The following is a 19870-nucleotide window of genomic DNA, read 5'->3' as shown; positions in this document are numbered from 1 at the left end:
TTTATCATTCTTGTTGCCTTTCTCTGTACCTTTCTAATTCCGCTATATCTTTCATCGTGTGAAGCAATTTCGCCTCGCAGCTGCGTCAGGGCATTGGAAGGACTGAGACTGTAGCAGGTACACAAATTTGTGCTAAAATAACACCCTGACCATGTTCTGAGGCTTTTTCTCCGAGTGTATTTTGTTTGTTCAACTCTTGCCTACTTTTATTTCACAGCCTGTTTTGGATGCTTGCTTGTGCAAGCTGTGGGGTCTGGTTTGTTTGTTGAACCCCACTATTTACCCTGACATTTACACCTATAAATGTTTAAAATAATGGCACTTGTGCATGTATCTGCCAAAATTCCATCCATGTGTTACAGGCAGTCCCTGTTTTTAAAGCTGTTCTTAAGTCGGATTTGTATGCAACTCAGAACTTGTAGAGTTTCAGATTCTTGCTGCTTACCTCTGCTCCCAGCTGACAAAAGGGCCAATTGTCCCTACGAGTGTTCCCTTTAAGGTACAGCATGCACAACCACACACTGTTCTTAATGTGGTCATGAATCATTCCTGAATCTGCTGCAGGAGAAGTGGAGGAGTCTAGGCCACTGGAAATACCGCTCAGTGAAATCAAATTAAGCTGCAACCGCTTTCTTAAATACGAGTCGTTCTTAAGTTGGGTGTCTGTAACTCAGGGACAGCCTGTATTCTATAAATATGTGTATATCTTACGTTACACTTAAGTGGAATGTGAGCAGAATGTAAGCAGGATTCACACGTGTAACTTAAAAAATACTACAACTTATATGTGTTTCTCGAGCATTTAAGTGTGAACACTTACACCAGCTCTATGTCTGGCATAAGTACTTGTGTCTAACTGCATACATGTTTATAAACCTAATTATATTAGTATTCTACAAAGAAAGTAGTCACCTGCTTGCTTTTACAGAAAGGAAGACAAAATACTATATTGTATATAGTATTATACATGCATATGCATATGGTTGATTATGGTATAAATGTGTCTGCATTGAAAACCATCTAAAAATGCTAACTCTGCATTGTAACACCATTAGAGAAGCTCATGCAAACTGCTCTGAATTGATTCCTCAGTTATTAGTTGTGGTATAGAAGCTTTCAATAAACATAGGCACTTCCAGTTGATGTTCGGTCTGTGGTAGTCAGTATTTTTTTTTTTAATGCCGACTGCCATGGATGGATTTAGCCCCAGACACTTAGTGCAAAGCTATGTCTGAGCAACAGGACTGAATATCTGGGGCTATTTCAAAGTACATTGGGGCATTGGAGCTTAAGTAGAGCCCAAATAATAAATAAATAAAACTGGTCAGGCAACCCGAGTCCTGATCCCACTCCCTCTTTCCCACCTTCAAGGCAATAGAGGGCTGCCCCAGCCCCCACTTACCTACAGAGGTGAGTGGCGGATGGAGAAGCCCTCTACTGTCTCGGAGGTGGGGGGGCAGGGGGGTAGGAGGGGGAATTGGGATCAAAGCCCCACCTTCCCCCAGATGCGATCTTAGTTTAACCAGGCACTAGCCGATATTCAGATCAGGGCCCAGTTGAACTTGGCATATGAAGTTAGGACACCTTTTTTTTTCTGTACTAACTTTATGAGCTTACCAAGCCCTTTCCATATGTGAAGCATATAAATCATATAGAGATATGTACTTTATCTGATGTCATGAGATCTTCAGAAGGCTGCGTGGGCGATAGCTCAGCACACAGTAACCATCGTCATTGATCCCAAACTTTTTTATAGATAATTTTTGATGCACATAAAATATTTCATAAATATGTATTATAACTTAGCTTCTTTGCAGCGACACCCCTAACGATATGAAATTCACGTTTCACCACACTTCATCAAGGTCAAGGTGCAATAATTATGTCAAAGCATCTCAGAGTTGGCGCAAAATTTTCAAAATACAAAATGTGACTATTTGAATAAATTAATCTGAGTCTCAGAGTTCGAATCACGTAGCCTTTAGCCATCTGAATATCGCCGCTATCCAGCAGGGGGCATGCTACACCCACTCTGTGCCTGGCCTACACCTAACCTTGCTGGTTAGGGGCTGGTCGTTTAGACCAGTGTTTTTCAACCGCTGTTCCGCGGCACACTAGTGTGCCGCGAGATGTTGCCTGGTGTGCCGTACGGTCAGGGCCGCCATCAGGGCAGTACCACCAGTCTAGGGAGAGGGGCGGTCCGCCCCACGTGGACAGGAGAGAGCTGGACGGGGGCCCCGCGGAGTTCAATACATCTCGAGCCGCGAGGCTCGTCTTCTGTTCCTGCCTGCCCTGCAGCTAACATATAGCCGATCGCAAGCGTTCCCCGATGTCAGCGCTGACGTCGGAGGGAGGGCTTAAGCAAAGCCTGCCCTCCGACGTCAGCGCTGACGTCGGAGAATACTTCCGTTCGGCTATTTGTGCGCGGCAGGGCAGGCAGGAAGCAGAAGACAAGCCTCGCGGCTTGAACTTCGTTTTGCTGAGAAAGTTGCAAAGATGAGCTGGGAGGCAAACACGGAACACAAAAGGTGGGAGGGAGTGCGTTTTGGACACAAGGCATGAACTTGGGAGAGAGGAAGGGAGGGAATGGGTTTTTGGACACAGAAGGCATGGACTTGGGAGAGAGGAAGGGAGGGAAAGAGATGCTGAGGTGGGGGAGGGAATGCGTTTTTGGACACAGAAGAAATGGACTTGGGAGAGAGGAAGGGAGGGAAAGAGATGCTGAGGTGGGGGAGGGAATGAGTGTTTGGACACAGAAGGCATGGACTTTGGAGAGAGGAAGGGAGGGAAAGAGATGGTTGTGTACACGGGGAATAGAAGAAAGGAGAACTTTTGGTCATAGGGAGGGAGTGAAGTACAGATAGTGGCATACCAGGATGGGGGGGGGGGCGGTCTGCCCCACCCCGGGTTTACGTCCCAAGGGGGTGCACAGCTGGCCACCCTCCAGTGTTGTCCCTAGGCCGGCAAACTGCGGCTCTTTAGCCATTGAGTGCCACCGCCGCCAACGGTGTTGTTGGCGGTGGCAGCATTATAAAATACTTTCTTTGTGTTTATTTGATTCCTATTCAAGAGAATTACTTTATATATAGTCAATATAGGCACAGAGTTAAATTTTTTAACATTTTCTAATGGTGGTGTGCCTCGTGATTTTTTTCATGAAACAAGTGTGCCTTTGCCCAAAAAAGGTTGAAAAACACTGGTTTAGACAACAATAATCAGCAGCACTGTCTAGTTATTGCCATTTCAATATGTGGTTTAAATCGTTTTGTATATCAGGTCCCCTGTTACCCAATTCTCCCGCCATGCTACGTGGGCTTGTCGTGCCACCGGGGCTTGCACGCATCTGAGAAGCTGAAAGCTATGCCGTCGGTAGTTTCACTACCAGCAGGGCCCCCCCACAAGGTGGACAGACTAACGATGTACCACCCATCTGGGCAGCAGCAGACGGACAGTTTTGGAGGCGGAGGATTGTGTTTGATGTGACAACGGCAAGAACATGAATTTATACTGTGCAGAAGAAAAGTCCGGCAATCTACTTCATCAAGTCATTAGGACTCGAGTCAATGGCACCTAACAGTCATCCAATTACTCTCTAGTTGTGAATGAGAAGCTGCTGTCTCTAGATTAATTAAATCCCATAATATTAAATATTCATATTTATATAGGAGATGTGCTCAGACCCACAACCAGAAGTAAAAAGTGAAATTTAAAAATTCACCAGCATGGGTTGTCATGGGACCAGCATAGCACCATCTGCCTCAATTTCTTACTTCTTAAAATGTTTTACTTTATGGTAAAAATGATGCCACTTAACTTTCCATGAGATGTTACCTGAGGCGGTCAACGCAGTTGGTATCCCGTGCCAATACTCTATATTCCTCCAAATGCTGCTCTTGTCATGCCAGCCCCCCCTGCTGGTGAATTTTAAATTTCACTTTTTATTTGTGGTTGTGGGGTCTGAGCACATCTCCCATATAAATAGGAATATTTAATATTATGGGATTTAATTCAGCAAATTTTGATTGAGTGATTCTGTGACTTGTGGCAAGTATTGAGATATTTAATCACGGAAGTTCTATGACTTTTCCCACATCGTAAACCCGTTCTGGGCTCCTTTGGGAGGACGGGATAAATAATTGAATTAATAAATTAGTGTAAAACAAGATATTCATGCAATATTTAGACTATACAGTAAAACCTTGGTTTGCAAGCATAATTCATTCCGGAAGCATGCTCTTAATCCCAAAGCACTCGTATATCAAAGTGAATTTTCCCATAGGAAATAATGGAAACTCGTTCTACAAGCCAAAAAATTTAATACAAAATACTGTATGCTCTGAGCGTTTGAGCTATGGGTAAATTGGGCTTGATGTTTCTATTACGTTCAGCTGCGCTCAGCGTAAGATGCGCATATGTAATGTATGCTTGAACTGTGGGTAAATTGGGCGCGACACTTTTATTACGTTCAGTCGTGCTCAGCGTACGACGTGAGCGCTTGAACTGTGGGTTCCGATGACGTGACGCGCGCAGACGTGCTCGTACTGCAAGACAATACTCGTTTAATCGAGCTAAAATTTAACACTCGCAAACCACGTTACTCACGGTCTAAGGTTTGACTGTACTTTCGAAATTCTCTATGGGAAAAAAACCACCCAAGAAGTATGGATGCTCCCAGACGTAACAGCGAACACAAGAGTGGAGGAAATTGTTTCTGGCATTGCAAACTGAAACACTGAGTTTGAGTGCCTCATTTCTTTTGCCTTCTCCTTGTAAGTGTATGGTTAAATATCTGGGCATGAAATATGTACAGTCAAACCTTGGTTTGCGAGCCTAATTCGTTCCAAAAGCATGCTTGTAATCCAAAGCACTCGTATATCAAAGCGAATTTCCCCATGGGAAGTAATGGAAATTCTGATGATTCGTTCAACAACCCACAAACTTTAACATAATACTATATGTACTTGTATTACAAGACCTCGCTCATTTAGAACAGTCACTACACTCCTGTAGCGTCTGAGAGAGAAATACCATCGGCTCAGTTGTGATGTGTGTATATTGTATGTACTTGTATTGCAAGACATTGCTTGTATATCAAGTTAAAATTTAATCAAATGTTTTGCTTGTCTTGCAAAACACTTGCAAACCAAGTTACTTGCAATCCAAGGTTTTACTGTATTCAGTTGCGAGCCTTTTTAGATTTGAAGGAGTTGGTGGCTGGGATTCTTTAGCCCCCTTCTGGTTTGTCAGTAGCGGTTCACTTTGAGGTTCTCCACATACTAGCTCTTCCATGTATTTACCACCATAGGACTATTAGGGATCCCTGAAGAAGACTTTTTGTCGAAACGCGGACCGTGTTGGGTCCTGCGCCCTTAGTGGACTAGTTCCTTTATGGTTTTTTATGTGGATCATTTTATTTTTATGTGGATGATTCTATTGTACATTGGAACTTTGATATTCTTAATAAGTCCATTTAAGGAACATTGTCACTCCACAGTGCTTTTTTGGTTTCTTCTGGATTTTCTTCACTGTGGATAATTTGGGGTCAATTCTTCTTGGTTTTGGCTTGTTAGCTAATAACTGAGCAGTTGTTGAGATAAATGGGACCAGGCTGTTATATACATTGTAAATTGAGTTTCTCTTCACTTTATCGGGACCTCATATTTGTGGTCTAAGGAAGATAATAATGTTCTTCTCATTTTTTTCTTTTGTATTGTTGTTCTTTTCTGTATTACTGAAGCAAGAGTAAATTCTTGTAAAATAATTCTAAATTGCAATAAAATATAAAATTTTTTTAAAAAAAAGTTCTGTAGAAGGGAATGCAGCGCAGTTGCTCACAGCTCCTGGGGTTACCATATGGCTCCGGAAAAAAGAGGACAGATTGAGAAATCACTCCCATTGAAAGCGATGAAAGTAAAGAGGAGGATAGACATTAGAGAATGACACAGTGGTTGTTACCCGCCAAAACGGTGACCAAAAAAAAAGGTCACCGTGAGATCGGGGACAAGGCCATTCACCGCCCTGTGGAGTGGTGAATGGTTAGCACATGCGGTGAACGAGCATTCAATCCGGCAGCTCTCTCTCTCCCGCCCACCATACATCTCCCTCCCTCCCTCCTTTTCCCTTACCTTTTCTTGTTGAAACTGGCGATTTCTATAAGGCTATAAGCTGTATTACAGCCGGAACCTTGAAGTTGCGTAGCGTTGCCTGCTGGAAAAATCTCCTCTGATGCAACTTCCTGTTTCCGGTTGCATCAGAGGAGACTTTTCTAGCAGGCAACCCGACGCGACTTCAAGGCTTCGGCTGTAATACAGCGCATAGCCTTATACAAATTGCCAGTTTCACCATAAGAGAAGGTAAGAGGGAGGGAGGGAGAGAAATGCACGGCTGGCCAGCGGGAGGGAGCTGCTGGACCGCGTGAAGGGTGCTGGGGGTGGGAGGATGGAGAGGAGAAGACGCTGAAGACGGTGACGGGGTGGTGAAAGGGAGAGTGGGGACGGTGACGGGGCGGTGAAGGGGACGGCGGGGACGGGGCGGTGAAGAGGATGGTGGTCCGGGGACGGGGCAGTGACGGGGACAGAATTTTTCCCCGTGTCATTCTCTAATAGACATCTGGGTTTTACTTCCATCCTCCTTTTCCTGGAGCCATATGGTAATCCTATGCTGTCTACTACTTACTCTCAACACAAACAAAGCCCTCCACCCCCCCCCCCCCAAAAAAAAAAAAGCTAAATCCTTAAAAGACACAATATCAAAGGGCAGGGCTGAGGTACCTCTTTTCAAAGAAATTTAATATGAGTGAGTGAGCGCCCTCAGGGCGAGGTTGTAAGCTCGCAAGCACCACTCAAAAGAGCAGTGCTAAAGCTTGCAATTAAGCAAAGCCAGCTGCACACCATCATTGGAGCGCTCACTCATATTACATTTCTTTCAAAAGAAGTTCGATACTGTTGCCGCTACTCTCACATGACATACAGGGCTCCTTTTACTAAAGGTGCGTTTTTAGTGCGTGCTAGCTGAAAAATTACCGCCTGCTTAAAAGGAGGCCGTAGTGGCTAGCGCGCACTGCTCCGCCCGTTAAGGCCCTAACGCACCTTTGTAAAAGGGGCCCATAGTATCTCAGGCAAGCCCTGTTCTCTGACATTGTGTCTTTTAAGGATTCACCACTTAACTCTCGGCATCACCAAGACTGCCCGCGCATTGCGGTGGGCCTAAGGTTACCTCATTCCTCTGATGCTCCAAGGCTTTCACCTTCTTCTCAGCTGGCCCTGCATCTTTACATGCCGGTTTTTCTGTTGCCTTTATGTTCTGAAAAAAATAAATAAAAAAAAACAAACTTCCGTGTCTTTAAAATTCATCACAGCAACAAGAGAAGCAGCTTATCATTTACTTGATGCTGGGGCCACTTAGTGGAAATCCTTCAGCTTTCACAGTATCATTATCCAGCCTGTCTGCTTATTTATTTAGTTATTTTTAAGGGAAGGTAATAAGGAAATCAGAATTCCAAGTCCCTGTATACAATGGGGTAAAAGTAGGACTGGATCAGCATGTCCTGAGAATCTGGAGTCAGAAAAGAACCTTATATGGCACAGTTTCCTGTGAACACTGGTATACGACGCATTTGAAGAGCGCGGACCTAGTTCATATCTCACATCCACTGTAAGTTTTAGAGCAGGGGTGTCCAACCTGTGGCCCAAGGGCCTGCATGCGGCCCCGTAAAGTATTTTGTGTGGCCCTGGTCGAGGGCGATGCAGTGTTTTCCTCTGCTGCCCCTGGGTGTTTACCGTCTTGCCGGCTCCCTCCTCCATCTTGCTGCAGCGTTTGCACGGCCCCAGAAACATTTTTTTTGACCAATGCGGCCCAGGGAAGCCAAAAGGTTGGACACCCCTGGTTTAGAGGTTTTATGCACACTGTAGGTTGCTTCTCTTCTCTCACTGCAGGCCCCGAGCCCTTCTCGGATGAGAGATGCACAAGGCACAAAGGGCGTGAAGAACCACCTCGATATAGGCATCAAGAACCCGAGGTTCTGCTACAAAATGGGGGGGTTGGTACTGGGGGACTTGGGAGTGCTGGTGGACACCACAATGAAACCATCAGCACAATGTGCAGCAGCGTCAAGGAAAGCAAACAGAATGTTGGGTATCATCAAGAAGGGTATTACGACCAAAACGAAGGAAGTTATCCTGCCGCTGTATCGAGCAATGGTGCGCCTGCATCTGGAGTACTGTGTTCAGTACTGGTTGCCGTACCTGAAGAAGGATATGGCGATACTTGAGAGGGTCCAGAGAAGAGCTACACGTATGATAAAGGGTATGGAAAACCTTTCATACACAGCCAGGCTAGGAGAAACTGGGGCTCTTCTCCCTGGAAAAGCAGAGACTCAGAGGAGACATGATAGAGACGTATAAGATCATGAAGGGCATTGAGAATGTGGAAAGGGACAGATTCTTCAGCCTACGGGGAACTACAATAACAAGGGGGCACTCGGAGAAACTAAAAGGGGACAGGTTTAGAACCAATGCCAGGAAGTACTTCTTCACTCAGAGGGTGGTGGATACCTGGAATGCACTTCCGGAGGGTGTAATAGGACAGAGTACTTTACAGGGTTTCAAAGAGAAATTGGATATATTCTTGAAAGAAGAAGTTATTGAGGGATATAGATAGGGAAGATGTAGGATAAAGAAGGGTACAGTTAGAAGGATATAGATAAGGTAGGAAAAAAAAAAAAAGGATTGAAGGGATAGAGGGATACAGAAGACTACTACGCAGGTCCTAGACCTGATGGGCCGCCGCCCGAGCGGACTGCTGGGCACGATGGACCTCTGGTCTGACCCAGCAGAGGCACTTCTTATGTTCTTAAGAACGTGTATATTCGTCTATTGACGTGTGTGCAAATGACCATTTTCGGACTAAGGGTCGGATTCTTAAGAAAGTCGCTGAGCGTTAGATGCCGGCAGGTGCTTAACTTAAGTATTTTTAATTGGTTTTAAGTGGCGCGATAACCGACTGCACCATCAAAAACCAATTCAAAACAGACTTTTTTAAAAAAAATGAGGCACTCTACAGGAACGGCGTTTGGTTCGGGCGCCAGAAGTGGGCGTATTTAGGGGGGGGGGACGGCACTGGACTGCCGTGTCACTAAACACTGCTGGCTGCGACTCTACAAGGACCATATGTGCGGTATAACCCTGGCCTACGTCTCCGGTGCCTAGGATCCTTGCTAGTTGCGATTTTGTAAGAGGCGCCTGTTCATGATTTGACGAGCAGCAGGCGCCACTTTTCTAGACACCTGCCGTGTCAGGCGCCGCTTACAGTATCAGCCCCTAAGTGCTATTCTGTCAGTACACAACAATATCCGATGCTGCATGGTATATATGTGGGCATTCACATGGACAAAGTTTGAGCAAAGCAAAGGCAGGGCACACATGTACATTCATGATAAAAAAACCAACAACCTATAATGTAATATATATGCATTCTTTAATAATCTAGGTGAATTTACATCACCTGTATGGCCGATGTAGGCGATCATGACTAAAATATTGGCACATTTTTTGACTTATTATGTTGGTGCTCTAAAAAAAATAGGCTCCTCCTCCTCCAATTAGCCTCAGAGAACCTACCCTGTTGTCTCCCCCTCCTCCACCGTGTGTATAGATGGGAGATGCAGGGAGATAATTCTTGTCACTAATTTTATGTGCAACTAATATTTAGGAAGGGTTTGAAAAAAATTGGCTCGTCCCTTTCGACTTGTGCACTGGGCAATTTTGAGCGGCAGGCAGCATAGCGATTGCACGCCACTGGCGCTGATCTCGGATATTCAATGCTGGGCCAGAAGGCAAGCGGCATGAAATATCTGGGTTTTCGCTGGCCACTAGCGCGTGCAAGGTTAAGATGACATTCAGCACTGTCCGGTCATCCGTCAGCGCATAGACAGGGCAGCCCTTTATGCGTTCTCATCTATGCAATAAACTTGTCCAGTCAGCGCTGAAAATCGGGGCTTAACTTTGACTCATCCCTGAAACGCTCCGAGATAGCCAGCTCGTGGTTACACACTAAGTGTGAATATTCAGAGGATATAGCTGGTTCAATCATTTTGAATATCAGACCTGTAATTTCGTAGTCTTAAGTATGTATATTCCAGTCTACTGTTTTTTGTACGCCATCTTGATTGGTCTCTGACCAAGGAAAGAGTACGCACAGTTTTGTAAAGTTTTCTTAGACGTTCAGAGGTCTTTCAGCGGTTACGTTTTCTGTAAAAGAATGTTACTTTCCTCACAGGTGTGGCCTAGCCGTTTCCAGAGGCACCATGCTTTAGATAAAGGGAACTATCACTTGAGACTCATTAACTAATCCCGCCGCCTTAAAAATATTCATGTTCGTCAAGACTTTATGAAAAACTGTAGAGTTCTTTTAACTTTAGAAACAACCAGGAAATAGGCACAACACTTTTGGAAGATGGGAACGGATCTGGGGTCCTATGCGTAACAAATTTTTCTGAGTGAGTGAGGCCTTTATTTTCAAGGCTTAACAACTGAGATATCTTTAGGAGCGGTTCCTTTTGTCTCTCTTTTTCTTCTCTTTTATTTGTTAAAAGGAAACATTGCTAAAAAGTAGATTTAATATGGTATAATGTGTTTTAGTTTTATTATTGTTATATTAGCAAGCTACATTGTGATTTTATATGTTTGGACAGCAGTATACTTAAAATCGCTACAGCGCTGAAAACCCATTCAAATGATCAGACTGGCTTGCTACCTCTTTAGAATAAATACGAGTAGATAAAATTGAATGCTTTCTCTTATCCCCAAAAGTACATGAAGGCAAGAGAAGATGCAAATTTCAAAGGGACTGGTGTAACCATGGTGAGAAATTCCTTCGAAAATTGTTCCCCTCACCCTTTTATAGCATGTACGCTGTCCTCAGCATAGGTAAGTTACATTACAGGAAAAAGGGGTGGAACAAGTGATGTACCTGCAGGGTTTTCATTTTGTGCGATTTACCTTGTATTTGCCACCTGCTAAGTACAAAAGGTAATGAACGACTTCCTTCCTGTGACTCCAGTCTCCCATTGCAGAATTTTCAAAGGGAAACTCTAGAGGGCGCCAGAAGGAGCTTGAAATTTGGTCTCAATAAAAAGGGCACGTCAATTATCCTAATGGCCCAAAATGATCCAATTGCTCTGCATAAGGAAGGAGAGAGGAGAGAAGGTACAGGGGACTCACCTCTTGCTGTCTCGCTCTCTCCACCGTTATCACCTCATCCTTCCCTGTCACATGCTGGAGACCGCTCCCACCCTCCTTGCTACCAAGCAAAAGCATCTTCTTCAGTTCCAGGTTCTCATATCTGCATGGAAAAGGAAAGCAAGACATGAGTAACCACCGCCACAGAAAGAAAACAGAGAAATAAGGCGAACAGCGGAAAACCAAACATTTTATTTCACCCAAAGATTGGTGCTTACAGTGCCTGTAGAACGCTAGTGTACACAGCATTGTACATAATCCTCTTCACCATTACAACGCCTTTCCCCCAAAGATCTAACAATTAGGACCTTCACCAGGGAACACTGAGTATTGGTCACCGTCAATGGCACAGCCCATCTTCTGGTTAGCAGCATGGCCAGCTCAGGGAGCATGTGGGCATATTCAAGGGTGGGGAGAATATGAAAGGGGGCCGGGGGTGTGCAGTTTGCCCTTCCTGCCTCTATCCTTCACCCCTATCCCTTGCTTCCCCAGCCACAATGACAGCCTCCTTACAATACCAGATGAAGATCATACAGTGAAGGGTATAGATCAGTGGTTTCAAACTCAAACCCTTTGCAGGGCCACATTTTGGATTTGTAGGTACTTGGAGGGCCTCAGAAAAAATAGTTAATGTCTTATTAAAGAAATGACAATTTTGCATGAGGTAAAACTCTTTATAGTTTATAAATCTTTCCTTTTGGCTAAGTCTTAATAATAATATTGTAATTTATAGCTAAAGAGACATATGATCAAGAAACTGTTTTATTTTACTTTTGTGATTATGATAAATATAGTGAGGGCCTCAAAATAGTACCTGGCGGGCCGCGAGTTTGAGACCACTGGTATAGACTCTTTGCAATTTTCTGATCCTTTCTACTTATAATTAATTGAGGAGAACTTTTCAAATTGGTTGCATTGAGACAAATTCTGCAGGTGATTTTTAATTGGACATGGTACCAGTTTTCAAAGCTGCTGTGTAGCCACAGGAGGACATAGTGCACCGGGAGAGGGAAACGTACAGAAATTTCTCCCTATACTCCATCTCTGTCCTCTCCGCCTACCTCCCGTCGAGGATCTCTGTTTACACCCAGCCCTCCATGCCCTATTATCTACCAACCTTTGATTCTTCAAGCGCCAAAAATTTTAGTTATAAATCGGCAGCAGCCAGCGGAGCCTTGCCCTCATGCGCCCTTCAAGGCTCTGCCGGTTCCAGTCCCGCCCCCCTCTCACACGCACTTTCTGCTGCAGAGGAGGAAGGACTGGCAGAGCGCTTGACTGCGAGGCTTTGTGGGCCACTGTGTTGACAATTTACCATTTAAGTGTTTGTGTTCGAAGAACCAAAGGTTTGGAGATGGGGAAGATGGGCTGGGGGGAGACAATAAGAGCATGGAAAGAAGAGTTTAGATGAAGATGTCCAATGAGAGGTGAGTGGAGAGGAAAAGACAAGAGACAAGGAGAAGGCCAGAGAATCAAGGAGAGATGGAAAACAGTGAGTGGAGCAGAGGAATGTGTGCAAGGTGAGAGGAGCAAGGGTGTGTGTGTGAAGTTTTCAAGTTTATTATGCAAGTTTATTATGCAATTTGATTAATTGCCTATTCTACATTCTAGGCGATATACAAACAATAATGAATAAATAAAAACTTGGGGTAATTATTACAAAGACAAATAATATTACATACAGTAATTACAAAAACTTACAATCATGAAACACTAGGAAAACTATATTTAAAGGGTTACATTCTGTATCAAATTCTATATTTCAGGATTACAACAATAGGGAGGGAATAAAAGCACAAATAAGAAAATAAAAGGTAAAGAAGAAATGTAAAGTTATTTATTAACTAAAAACGTCATTGAAAAGGAAACTTTTAAGCTTAGTCTTGAAATTAGCTAAGTTCTTTTCTTCTCTTATATAGATAGGGAGATTATTCCAAGATTGTGGGGCGGTCACTGAAAAAATAGTAAGCCGTCTAGTGTTAATAACTTTCAATGAGGGAATAGCCAATAGATGTTGATCCTGAGATCTCAGTGTTCTTGTAGTTATATAAGGAATTAACACTCTGAAAATAAAAGCTGGGGTTTGAGACATTATTGATTTGAACGTAAGCAGACATATTTTATATAAAATACGATGTGCAATGGGAAGCCAGTGGGATTCTTTAAGTAAAGGAGTGACATGGTCGAATTTCTTTGCTTTATGAATTATTTTTATGGAAGCGTTCTGTATGATTTGAAGGCGTCTAATTTCTTTTTGGGATATGCCCATGAACAAAGCATTACAATAATCTAGTTTAGAAATGATTAGGGAATGTATTAGGATATTTAAAGATTTTGCGCAAAAGAATTTTGCAACAGAACGAATTTGGCGTAATCTAAAAAAAGTAGATTTAACCACGTTACTTATGTGATCGTGGTATGATAATTTAGTGTCGAATGTTATACCTAGGATCTTGATATTTTGATGTATCAGCAGAGGAGTATGATTAATAGAAATCGGGACAATTGGTTTGCTACAATCTTTCCAAGGGAAGAGCATAACCTTGGTTTTAAGAATATTTAGAGATAGCTTATTAACATCCAGCCAATGGTGAATTTGATCCAATTTCTCATTTATTACTGTTATATCTTGTGTGTTATCAGGGTCAATTGGGTGTAATATTTGAATGTCATCGGCATAGGCGTATACAGAAAATCCAATAGATTGACATAAGGTCAAAAGTGGAGCAAGAAAAATGTTAAATAATATTGGAGAAAGTATTGATCCTTGTGGTATTCCATACGGTGCTGAAAAACTATTGGAGGTGGTGTTATTAAAAAAGACATTGGACGGACGATTATGGAAATAAGATTTGAACCAGTTTAAAACTTGATCAGTTATGCCGATGGACTGAAGCCTATGAATTAAAAGAGTATGATCGATGGTGTCGAAGGCAGATGATAAGTCTAATGAGATCAAGACAACCGAAGAATGGTGATCTAAGTGGTACAAAATTGTTGAGGTCAAACCTATCAAAGAATATTCAGAAAGGGAGCAGAGGAGAATGGAAGAACACATCTCCCTTCATATTCATGGGGGCTAGGGGCACAGCTCCCTCGCAATTATTAAAAAATCATGAATAAATTTAGGGCCCTCACCCCGACCTCCCTCTACAACTTTCCTCTAAATCCCTCACGGTCTAGCAGTGAAGTGGAGTAGGAGTGATCTTCCTACGTTCCTGCCCCATGCAGATCCGCTATCAAAAATAGCTGCCACAATCTCACGAGACAATGGGAACTTGTGAGACCGACGTGGGAACTTGCAGCAGTCATCTTTGATAGCAGATCTGCAGGGGGCAGGAACATAGGAAGATTGCTCCTGCCCCGCTTTACCGCTACGCCATCAGGGCTTCAAAGGTTAGTTGTGGAGGCAGGAGGAAGGCTGCTTGTTTGGAGACTCGCGAACAGCCAAATTTGTGAATCCCCAAACCGCAAAAATGGAGGGAGACCTGAATATCAGGATACATTGAGTTAAAGGGTTGGAGAGAAAAATTTGTGCTTTCAGGGAAAAAAATCTGAGTCAAAGTTCTAATGTGATGTTAACTGTTATTTTATCACCTTTGACCTGAAACAACCTTCGGGAATGTCTTCTTTCAATGAGGAATACAGTTTGTATATTTTACTGCAAGGAAGAGTCATTTATACAAGTAAATAGATATTTATCCATGTAAATGCCTTTGAAAACTGCCATCCCTTGTGTGCGGCATTGGCGACGTCTTTTTTGCTAGAACAGAATATAAAAACACGCACATGGCATCTCTGCCTGAGCCGAGACTTACCTCAGTTTCTCAGTTGCCAGGTTCCTCTGACCGAGATCTTGCTCTAGTTTCCTTCGCAGGTCCTCGTTTTCCTGTCGCAGCTGCTCACACAGCGTCTTACAGTTCAAGAAAAAAAAACAAAAAAAAAAACAACACAACAATTTTATAGGAGAGGAAAGGTGAAGAAAGACGGGCTTTATAGAGCCATTGGTAGGGAAGGGATCTTGTATTTAGCTCAGGCCTTTTACACTAGTAGCTCAAGGCAAGTTACAATCGGGTGCTGGAGGTATTTTGTGTGGTGTAAAAACTTAAGTAGATACACAAAAGTATAAAAGATGAATGTGGGGGTCCTGCACGCTGTTAAACCTCACAAGTTCAAACTCAGTCTATGGTGCAGTTTAATGTAAGCTTGTGGGGGCTGTTTCCTTCCCCCCAAATGTTGTGAGTGCTAACAGTGAATTGGTCCCCCTCCTTCCCACTGCCAGCAAGACGTCCTTATGGGTAAGAAGGCATACTACAACTAGGCAATCACTGGTCAAGTCACATCACAGACCATTATGAAATGACCTGTCTGCTAGGTGATAGGCTCAGGAGTAATCTTAGGAAATACTTTTTTTTACAGAAAGGGTGGCAGATGCGTGGAATAGTTTCCCTGTAGAGGTGGTGGAGAGAAAGACTATATGTCTGAGTTCAAGAAAGCGTGGGACAGGCACGTAGGATCTATTAGGGAGAGGAGGAGATAGTGGATGCTGTGGATAGGCAGACTGGATGAGCCATTTGGCCTTTATCTGCCATCATGTTTCTACAACCATAAAGCTCTGTGACATCACAATGCTAGTGTTAAGAGCCTTAGCCTACAATCCTAAGGTTCTATGACCTCACAATGCAGGTGTAAAGTAGAGAATGACACGGTGACAAAATTCATCACCGTTCCCGTCCCCGCGGATAACCGTGGGAAACCATCGTCAAGTCATTCTTTAAGGAGAGAGGGAAGAGTCAGAGTATGAATGGCCACAACCACTGACCCTCAAGCTTTGCTTTGAAGAATGCTGGTGTAGAAGGACTGAGGTTGAAACAGACACTACAGAATGACAGTCTCTGGTATGCAGAGCAGATATTGTGATGTCATAATGCCTCATTCCACCAGTGCCTAAGAGCCAATCACATCAGTGATGTCACAATGGCTTCATTATCCTTGGCTCACATAAGAATCAGAGTATGAATGGCCACAACCACTGACCCGCAAGCTTTGCTTTGAAGAATGCTGGTGTAGAAGGATTGAGATTGAAATAGACACTAGAAAATGACATGGGATTATTTCCCGCGGTTATCCGCGGGGACGGGAACGGTGATGAATTTTGTCACCGTGTCATTCTCTAGTGTAAAGAGCCTTAGCCTATAGAGAGAGGAGGAGATAGTGGATGCTGCAGATGGGCAGACTGGATGGGCCATTTGGCCTTTATCTACCATCATGTTTCTACAACCATAAAGCTCTATGACCTCACAATGCAGGTGTAAAGAGCCTTAGCCTATAATCATAAAGTTCTATGACCTCACAATGCAGGTGTAAAGTAGAGAATGACACGGTGACAAAATTCATCACCGTTCCCGTCCCCGCGGATAACCGTGGGAAACCATCGTCAAGTCATTCTTTAAGGAGAGAGGGAAGAGTCAGAGTATGAATGGCCACAACCACTGACCCTCAAGCTTTGCTTTGAAGAATGCTGGTGTAGAAGGACTGAGGTTGAAACAGACACTACAGAATGACAGTCTCTGGTATGCAGAGCAGATATTGTGATGTCATAATGCCTCATTCCACCAGTGCCTAAGAGCCAATCACATCAGTGATGTCACAATGGCTTCATTATCCTTGGCTCACATAAGAATCAGAGTATGAATGGCCACAACCACTGACCCGCAAGCTTTGCTTTGAAGAATGCTGGTGTAGAAGGATTGAGATTGAAATAGACACTAGAAAATGACATGGGATTATTTCCCGCGGTTATCCGCGGGGACGGGAACGGTGATGAATTTTGTCACCGTGTCATTCTCTAGTGTAAAGAGCCTTAGCCTATAGAGAGAGGAGGAGATAGTGGATGCTGCAGATGGGCAGACTGGATGGGCCATTTGGCCTTTATCTACCATCATGTTTCTACAACCATAAAGCTCTATGACCTCACAATGCAGGTGTAAAGAGCCTTAGCCTATAATCATAAAGTTCTATGACCTCACAATGCAAGTGTAAGAGCCTTAGCCTACAATCCTAAGGTTCTATGACCTCACAATGTAGGTGTAAAGAGCCTTAGCCTACAATCCTAAGGTTCTATGACCTCACAATGCAGGTGTAAAGAGCCTTAGCCAATAGGAAGAGGAGGAGATAGTGGATGCTGCAGATGGGCAGACTGGATGGACCATTTGGCCTTTATCTATCATCATGTTTCTATGCCTACTAAGACAAAAGTCAGCCTTAGCACAAACAAAGAATGCTGCAGATTAGAGGTGTCAAATGCAGGCGATATAGTAGAGTAGAAAGGGGGGCCTCAGTACTGCAAAAGATTGACAATGGTATTTAAGAACATTCAAGTCAACCAGTGTCAGGTCCTTGACTTTCATGAGCATCCAGATCACCTTAATAAAAGGCCAATAGAGCCAAACCAAAACCAAAGATGTCAAGAGAATTCTCTCCCCTCCCGAACAGCACCAGCACACTCCTGACCCTCACCTGGAGGATGGATGTCCTTTGCTCGTTCTTGTGCACCTTGGAGGCCAAGCGATTAAATTCCAGAGCCATTCGGCCCAGGTGCGCTAAGAGCTGGCTCCCATCGGGTTTCTCCGCCACAATACTCAGGGAGTTCTCCAGCCGCTGCAGGTGTAGTAACAGGTTGCTGTTCTCATTCTGATGCTCAGTGTCCTAGTAGAGACAGACAGGGTGTGGTCAAATAAATTACACAGCAAGTGTCTCTCTGCACCAAAGGCGATCTTGCAAAGTCATTGTTTTTTTGGGGGTACAGTTGCAAAGGTTGGGAACTAGTAAAGGAGAGAGAGGAAGTGACGTGTTATATAAACACAGCCCCCTTTTTCTGAGATCCTTGTCCTTGAAGAATTTCTGCCGCCAACACCCTCTCTCCATGGATGCTCAGTTTTTGCAGCAGCTGGGGTTGCTATTTTGCAGGGGTGGAATCAAAAGTGGGAGGGGCTATGTCACTGATTGACCCCATAGGGTTTTTTTAAAAAAATTCCTCTATTTTAAATGTATTACAGTCCACAATAAAGAAAATAGTATAGGAAAAATTAAGAGACACAAAATCACAGTTAAGAAACATCCTCATGGAGGAACAATTTCTACTGAAACAATCTCCCAGAAAAAAAAAAAAAATTAAAACCAGCAATTAAAGCAGTAAGAATTGGACACCATCATATTATATCAATTCCTATCCAAGTTTCAAGTTTAATAAAAATTTGTATATCGCTCTTCAACCTAATCTAATCTAATCCTTAAGTTTATATACTGCATCATCTCCACGAATATGGAGCTCGACACGGTTTACAAGAACTTAAATAATAGGTAGAGAAGGGAAAAGGTTTACATGAAACTTATGTGTAGAAGGGAGGAGGAAAAGGGGGGAGGATAGAGTTACAATTTGGTAAAAAGCCAAGTTTTCAGTTTGCGGAATAATTGGAGGGAGCCCAGGTTCCGCAATGGGATGGTGAGGTCGTTCCAAAGTCCTGTGATTTTGAAAAGAAGGGATTTTCCCAGTTTGCCTGCATAGTAGAGAGGGGAAGGCTAGTTTATACCTTTGGGTGGTTCTGGAAGAGTCGGGACTGCAGGAGTTGAAAGATAATGGGATAAGGGGAGGAAGGATGCCGTGAATGATCTTAAAAGCCAGGCAGGAACATTTGAAATGGATTCTGTAGATCATTGGGAGCCAGTGTAGTTTGGCAAGGAGTGGGGAGGCATGGTCAGATTTGCGTTTTGAAAAGATCAATTTGGCTGCAGTATTCTGGATTAGTTGGAGTCTTTGAAGACTTTTTTTGATAGATTTAAGTAGATGGCATTGCAGTAATCTAGTTTGGATAGGATGATGGATTGGACAAGGACGGCAAAATGTATATTTATAAATGACCTGGAAATTGGTACGACGAGCAAGGTGATAAAATTTGAAGACGATACGAAGTTATTCAGAGTAGTGAAGATGCAGAAGGATTGCATAGACCTGCAACGTGACATAAACACGCTCGAGAAATGGGCCGCAACATGGCAAATGAGGTTTAACGTGGATAATTGTAAGATGATGCATGTCGGTAACAAAAATCTTATACACGAATACAGGATGTCCGGTGCAGTATTCAGAGAGACCCCCCAGGAAAGAGACTTGGGAGTACTGGAATACTCTCCCTTTATATATCAGAGAAGTTAAAGACCTGAACTTATTTAAAACCAACCTAAAAACATTCCTTTTTAAAGCTTCTTTTAATATCTAAAACACATTCTTCTTTTAAATCAGTTTAATTTGATTATAAAAAATTTCATTGTAAAGTTTCTTTTACTTTTTAAAACCCAATCCTAACGTTTTTTTCCCCTACTAGATTTTCGTTTTCTTCTCTCCTGAGAAACTGCAATTTGTAACTTTTACCCACCTTTGTTCCTTCCTCATGTTCCTCAGTTCGTCTGTATTGTCTGTTAGTGGTTTCTTACCCTCCTTCTTAAGGTTGTATATAACATATTTTTAATTGTTACTCGCTTAGTATGTAATAAGCGATTTATCAAATTTAATAAAACTTGAAACTTGAAGCCATCCGCGCAATGTGCGGTGGCAGCGAAAAGGGCGAACAGAATGC

General features: G+C 43.2%; 1 protein-coding gene across 2 annotated transcripts in view; it reads right to left on the bottom strand.

Annotated features, from left to right (window-relative positions):
* Positions 1-19870, bottom strand: part of TNIP1 (TNFAIP3 interacting protein 1) — a 109780-nt gene that overhangs the window by 41394 nt on the left and 48516 nt on the right. For both annotated transcript variants that reach the window (XM_033927600.1, XM_033927602.1), the window contains exons 6-9: positions 17754-17942; positions 15053-15147; positions 11220-11340; positions 7216-7302 (exon numbers count right to left, since the gene is read on the bottom strand). In XM_033927600.1, coding sequence (XP_033783491.1) covers positions 7216-7302; positions 11220-11340; positions 15053-15147; positions 17754-17942 — 492 coding nt within the window. The remainder of the gene's footprint in view (positions 1-7215; positions 7303-11219; positions 11341-15052; positions 15148-17753; positions 17943-19870) is intronic.

The sequence above is a fragment of the Geotrypetes seraphini genome, chromosome 18, assembly GCF_902459505.1.
Source record: "Geotrypetes seraphini chromosome 18, aGeoSer1.1, whole genome shotgun sequence".
NCBI classification, from domain to species: domain Eukaryota; kingdom Metazoa; phylum Chordata; class Amphibia; order Gymnophiona; family Dermophiidae; genus Geotrypetes; species Geotrypetes seraphini.
This window is presented reverse-complemented; position numbering and strand designations above follow the sequence as displayed.